The sequence below is a fragment of the Ascaphus truei genome, chromosome 18, assembly GCF_040206685.1.
Source record: "Ascaphus truei isolate aAscTru1 chromosome 18, aAscTru1.hap1, whole genome shotgun sequence".
Classification (NCBI taxonomy): Eukaryota; Metazoa; Chordata; class Amphibia; order Anura; family Ascaphidae; genus Ascaphus; species Ascaphus truei.
The window spans coordinates 8,399,160-8,406,084 of NC_134500.1; the positions used below are offsets into that span (position 1 = coordinate 8,399,160).

The 6,925-nt window shown below is 43.0% G+C and overlaps 1 protein-coding gene across 7 annotated transcripts in view; it reads right to left on the minus strand.

The window, feature by feature from the left end:
* DENND4A (DENN domain containing 4A) overlaps positions 1-6,925 on the minus strand; it is a 71,134-nt gene that overhangs the window by 23,181 nt on the left and 41,028 nt on the right. For 6 of the 7 annotated variants that reach the window (XM_075575352.1, XM_075575355.1, XM_075575353.1 and 3 more), the window contains 5 exons: positions 6,564-6,739; positions 5,051-5,151; positions 4,209-4,427; positions 2,711-2,856; positions 1,909-1,947 (listed from right to left, as the gene is read on the minus strand). In XM_075575352.1, coding sequence (XP_075431467.1) covers positions 1,909-1,947; positions 2,711-2,856; positions 4,209-4,427; positions 5,051-5,151; positions 6,564-6,739 — 681 coding nt within the window. The remainder of the gene's footprint in view (positions 1-1,908; positions 1,948-2,710; positions 2,857-4,208; positions 4,428-5,050; positions 5,152-6,563; positions 6,740-6,925) is intronic. The other variant, XM_075575356.1, reaches the window with a different exon arrangement.

A 6,925-nucleotide genomic window follows, 5' to 3' on the forward strand; every position in this document is an offset into this window, starting at 1 on the left:
TGTCTTGAAGCTAGATGCTTCGGCGCGGCCGTGACGTCACGGAGCCGGTACGCCCTCATTGGGCGAACCACTCAAGTGACCCTGCCGTCGCGCAACAAAGTCTTGCCGACGCTCACGTGCACACACTATACATGATCTCATTCAACTAATGTGATTCAGCGCGCCGCTCGCGCACGATCAGCATGGACGCGGCCTTGGACTCCATTCATATGCAACCAGGTACAACGTAGTTTTAATAAAAATAGAATTAAATATTTACTTAGATTGCAAGCTCTCCAGGCAAGGATTTACTTTCCTATTGTTTGATCTTATTTGTTGCACTTATTGTATATTCTGTAAATGGCTGATCACACGGTGGGTGCTATAGAAATAAAGATATACCCACATACATTCAATGCTCACTCATACTTCTTTAACCCTTTTACTGCTGGAGAAGCATATACACTTTGGGGACGATTCAATATATTCGGAAGCAGCTGAAAACAGCCACGGACTTGAATTATCCCTACAACAGCGAAGAATGTAACAGCCGTATGATAGCATACTGCAGGGGGCGCAAACTGGGGGGGGCGCGGCGCTTACAGAGGCCCCGCGTTCTTCCCCACAACATTTAAATTAAATGCCAGGGGGGAGCATGAGGCATCTATAACTCCCTCTAACCTGCCCTCCGGTGACGCAGCGCCATGACAACACGGCGGGGTCAAATCGCAACGCGACATCACATGACTCGCCCCTGCCAGAGAGCAGGTATGGGGGGTGGGGGGGGGGAGAGAAGCAGACAGGGGGGCGCAAACAGAAAAGTTTGTGCACCCCTGACATGCAGTACAGCCGTTTTGAATGCACTTTGAACAAAAGCATCAGGCATAGTCACACACATGCAAAACAACTGTCCCAGAAAACTGCAATATTGCTAGAAGTCGATCATTGATCGTCTCAACTTGGCAGAACACAAACTAATGTAATATATGAAGGTAAACTAGTACAACCACAATCATTGGTGTACTCTCTCAGAACGGGATAAGTAAAACATCTGTATTTGGGCTGAAAATGGGCAATTTATCACAATTTTCTTCCAATCAGCCTTTGTTGACTATCTGTTAACACATTTAAAGACAGGAGAGAAATCAATTCATGCAGGTGGCTCAATCAGTGGCTCGGTCGAAGGCTGCACCACCTGTGCTGAAGCGGGGATAACCTGAAAACCTGACCTGTTGCTGGCCCTTAAAGACTGGAGATGCCCACAATGCAAAACCATGTTCCATGTACTGCGGGGTTTAAAGAAAACATTCTGCTAAAACAAATGTGGTGTTTTTGTTTAACTCTTCACTCCCAGGAAGGTCCTGCAGAACATTCAACTGGATAGCTGGCTTACATCTTTATCTTGCTACAACACAAACACTTCATTGTTTGAACATTTTAATAAAGCTGCAGAGAATAATAAAAACAGCACTGCTGCAAACCGGGCCACCTTTTGACATAGGTGACCACGTGAGGACTGCCAACCGGTGGAAGCTACATATCTCCTAATCTGCCTTAATTCCAGCTGAACGGGACAGAAGGTGACCCACTTAGCAAGATTAACAATCCATGGGATTGGATTTCATGCACGGGTATCTGGGGAACGGAGACCAAGCCCCCCCTAGAATCAACTGCAGCCCTAGTGTTCCCAAACATGAAAAAGTGCATTCGTTTCAACATCACGTACGTGTAAAACTGGTCTTACTGAACATATTAACAATTGGAATGCTAAAAGATGCTTTAGCAAATGCTTTTTTTTTTTTTTTTGCAGTGTACAGCATGGCCGCGCCAGGACCAACGGTGTTAAACTTCTAAAACTTGTTGTTATCTAGGAAATTAAAGGAATATTTATGCCAACCCTAAAATTTGCAATAACCCTAAAACACTTACTTTGCCTCCTTTATCTGCATTAGTCCTCTCTAAGAACAGCTTGTTAACGAGAGAATAAAGAAACGAATTGTCAAAACACAAGCCTGTGTGATATTCAGCCAGAATACAAATAAAGCTTGCATGCACAAAAACAGATGTTGCCGTGGTGAATACAGGACACTTATGAGTACTATATAATGAAGCTCATCGCTGTATTCCATAAACCAGCAGTAGGGCCGCAATGACGAGGAATACACAGCTCTGTGTACAACAAAGTTTATGCAGCAACAGAATGAAGTGATTACAATGGAAACTATTCAGATAGTGAGTTTCAATAAACACAAAAAATATTAAAGGAAAGGTTTTTGCAGGATTAGGATTAAATCCCATTCAAAGGGACAGGTGAACTTTTACATGCCCTGCAGAAAACAAAAGTGTGTGAGAGAGAGAGAGAAAGGAATCCAAAACTGGAGAAAGAAGGGAAAACACTTGTCAGATTAAATCACATAAGAGCTCAATGCTACCTGGCTGTTTGTGAAGGTGAAAGGGAATTTAAAAAAAAAAAAAACAATCTCTGAAATGTACAATTATTTTTAGCTCAACCCCAATGTGATGTCTTCCAAGATTATAACAACATCCTTCAGACATAACATGCATCCGATGTTCCCAAAATACAGATATAAAAGAGGCTCAAGCGAAGTACCATGAATGACTAAAAGCTGGTTTTCAGGAGCCAGCCCAGAGGGGCAGGATTCAGGCCCCCGCCATCAGATCCTGCCCTTCTGACAGCAAAAGGTCTTAAATAAAACCAAGCATCACTAACTTTCTCAACGCAGTCATCAAAGAAGGCCAGACTGGCATCTTTATCGCTGACGAAGGAGCATTCCTCAATAAAGCGGATAAACATCTGAGTCTTGGTCATCATGTTGTAGAATTTGTGATGTGAACGGTCGCGGCTTTTTAAGAAACCTGTAACGACATCAAAACGTGCGCTTTACCCATCTGCCCACCCTACTAGAACAGCTCTCATCATATACAGACGCCACTTGCAACTCAAACCCTTCAGGACTTTGCAACTTCCGTGAAAATCACCTCACACCCTTTTTACCAACCAGTGCACACGTTTCTTTGCAGATCTTAACATTTAACCGGTTACTTGCTGAAGTCTCCTGGAAGCACAACCACGTTAATAAAAACACACAGACATGGCTCACATATGGTGGACGTGTCCAGAAATCCAGAAATATTGGCTCACAGTACAAACCTTAATAAAAGAGGTAACGGACCTCACAATACCTATTGATCCACTGACCTGCCTACTGGCCAGGCCAATAGAGGAAATTGACCGACCAGTGAGGAAATTAATCTCCTTCATTCTCACAGCGGCGAGATGTGCAATTGCCGCCTCCTGGAAGAAGGTATCTCCCCCTTCCAAGCAGAAAATAAAAAGAGGATCGATGAGGTAATGCTCATGGAAAAGCTCACTGCCTTCCTCAAAAGATCCACAGCTGCTTTCTACAAGATCTGGGAACCATGGCTAACGTTATAGTCAAGTCCTGATGTTCATCTCCTTTGACTGTAAGGGTGAATCAGACCTACCTAAATCTAAGTGGAGAGACTCGATTCTCGGCGTACGGGAAGAGGTTCAATTCTCATCCCCCCTCCCTCAAGCCTTTCCCCTCCTCCCTCTCTTCCTTTTCTTTTTCTAGCCTCTTTCCTTTCGGACCACAATGTGGTCTAGAGGCCTCGCCTCAAGTGGCGATGATCTACTCTATCTCATCTCTTATATTTAAAAAAAAATTGTTTTTGTATTAGGCTAGCAATAATCTACCATGTTTGTCAAATATACAGGCATACCCCGCATTAACGTACGCAATGGGACCGAAGCATGTATGTAAAGCGAAAATGTACTTAAAGTGAAGCGCTACCTTTTTTCCACTTATCGATGCATGTACTGTACTGCAATCGTCATATACGTGCATAACTGATGTAAATAACGCATTTGTAACAGGCTCTATAGTTTCCCCGCTTGCGCACAGCTTCGGTACAGGTAGGGAGTCGGTTTTGCTGTTCAGGACGTGCTGACAGGCGCATGCTTGAGCTGCCGTTTGCCTATTGGGCGATATGTACTTACTCGCGAGTGTACTTAAAGTGAGTGTCCTTAAAGCGGGGTATGCCTGTATATATGCCTAATAAAAATGTTTGGAAAAAAAACAAAAAAAAACACGTATTTGCAACTGGAAGACTTCAGTAAATAGATACCAAGGAGTTGTACATGGCAGGGATTGGAAAACATAGATACAATAGCTTATTTGTTATACCCTGCAGTTCAAAGAGAGAGCTGGCATCTGTGGCAGTCTCTGATGGGGCTTGGGTGATAGGTCGTAGGTATGACCTGTACCCTTTTAATATAGATGCCATGAAGCACAGGAAGGCTTCCTGAATCTCCATGTCCAGCTGATGCAGTTTCTTCCCAGCGTTAAAGTCACAGTCATTCGTCGCTAGCTCCATTAGCCCATCTTCTCTTGGTCTTTGCTGCACTGCAAGTAGAAATGCCATCTTATTCGGGAGACCCTTTCTCAGGTAAATAAATCACCAAATATTGACACGAAAATGCTTTTATTGAGACCACAAAGCAAACTAAACTGAAAGCATGTTCCGTCGTGCAAAGCCTCCAAGATAGAATTAATATTAATAACGTTTTTCCTTCCAATAGGACTATCAGCGCTTCACATATTCTAAAAAGTTCTACAAATTAAAAGGAAAACATTTAAACTACAAAATAAATCAAAACACGAGATAAAAATACAAAAAGCAATAAAGTGCAGAAGGGGAAAAGAAGTTAAAACTGGAAACAATAGTTTAGGATTGTGAACTACACAGGCGGGTTTTGGGGTGATTTTACCCTCACTGATGGGATGAGGCCTGCTAGGCCCTGAAGGGGTAAGACCCTAAGCACAACAGAAAAACATGGCCAGGCTACTTTTAGTCAGGACCTTGGAACAATGTGTGAATAGAACCTCACGTGAAAATAATAAACACCCAGGAACAGCCTTTCATGTGAAAGAAATGTGAACAGGAACACATTGTTCTAGTGACTGCACAAGGTTGATCCTGTGACACACTTGTACGTCACACTTGGTAGCTTGCTTTGTGTACTTACACTCTGCCAGTTGTTGGTACAAGTTACTCAGAGTGTTCAGCAGGTTTTTGCAGGATTTCTTCGGAAGTATCTTCCATGTCACGTTTCTCTTACACTCCGTTCTGTAAATAGGGGGAGATTCTGTTATTGAAATGACAAGCTCTGCAGAGTTTAACTAGGTGAGAGCAAATCTTACAGGGTCCTGGAGCGGAATATTATTCTATGTACACATACAAAGGGACCAATGTTCTCCGAAAACACGGCCAGTTATTACAAGAGATGATAATCCCGTAGTGATATTGTACCTGTGCATTATATACCTTTTAATGGCCAAACACTGCACACTTAGGGGGTCATTCATTAAAGAAGACGTTCCTCCAACTCCAGGAATGGCCAACTACAGCCCTCAAGGACCACCAACAGGTCAGGTTTAAAGAATATCCCTGCTTCAGCACAGGTGGCTCAGTCGTTGACTCAGCCACCTGTGCTAAAACTAGATATCCTTAAAACCTGACCTGTTGGTGGCCCTTCAGGACTGGAGTTGACCACTCCTGTTCTACACGATTGTTTGTTCGTTTCTAGCCCCCCTTTCTTTTTTTAGCAGGCAGCCAAACGCCACAATTTTCAGCTCCAAGACCCCCTGGTTCCTGAGTCCTGAGATACTTGTGAAGTTAACTGGTTTAATGCTCAGGGGAAACAAAATGGATGCCAAATCTCAGGCCAATAGGAAGCTGCATTATCAGTAGTTATGACTTCCCATTGAATAGGCATTTAAATCCCCTTTAAAAACCAGTAAGTATTTTGGGAACCGAGTGGTGAAAATAGTGCGGTTCATCTCCGGTGGACCCCCAGAAACAAAACTGGAGGTTAGTTAGGGTGGGTTACTTTACCTTTAAATGTGGGTTATTCACCTATTATTGATGTATGTTAACCCGTAACGGACCTTAATGAATAACCCACTTGGAGCACGCTTTGTGATATTTATTTTCTTGTTGTAGGGTAGATAACATTATTTCATATAAAAATAGAAAGACCCCAGCAGGTCAAGTGTCATATGCACCTTAAAAACAAAAACATCTCCTGTTTTTAAAGGGGAGGTAAACAGGGAATAGGTTTTATAGCAAAGTATCAATGAAAATCCACACAATAAATTAAACGCAATATGAAAGGCGACAATAATACAAAATATTAGAAATAACACTTTTTACACCTCGCTAGAACATGTCTGTACTGTGTAATGCAGTATGCATTCATTCACGGAAATACTGGCCTTCCAGTGTTGTGAAGCACACACAGGTTTCTAGTGTTTCCCCCTAAACTACTTCAACTAGATCAACTGCAATGTACTTGTTAACTGTACACATGCCACATCAAACCCTTTCTTGCCAGCAAGTATTGCAATTAATTGTGGAGCAATGCAGTACCCTCCAGCAGGCAACGGGTAAAGAAAAACAACAACCCCCTCTGCAGTTGGAAGAACACCCCAATCTCCTTTTACTGCAGCTAGAGCAAACTCTAATCCAGGAATACTCACTGCGAGATTGTGTTGGTATCTAGGTCAACGCAGCTTACATCCGGTGGCGGATCATACAGATCAAAGTAGCGCGAATCAATCCCGACAATGAACGGGCACGGAGCGCTCAACATGTCCGCAAGTGCCAAGGGGCAGAGGGGGATGTACGGGCAGGGCCAATGGAAAGGGAAAATCATCTTTGGGAAAGAGAGCGAGAAGAGAGACTCATTACTGTTCCAATAAAGATGTGATACAGAGTAACAAACCACACAGCCACAACACATGAGCATATAATGGGTTGGCCAACACAACAGCAATTAAAATATTACATGTTATGTCGTACAGGAAAAAAAAAAAAAGTCCCAACTGTATGTAGACTGCAC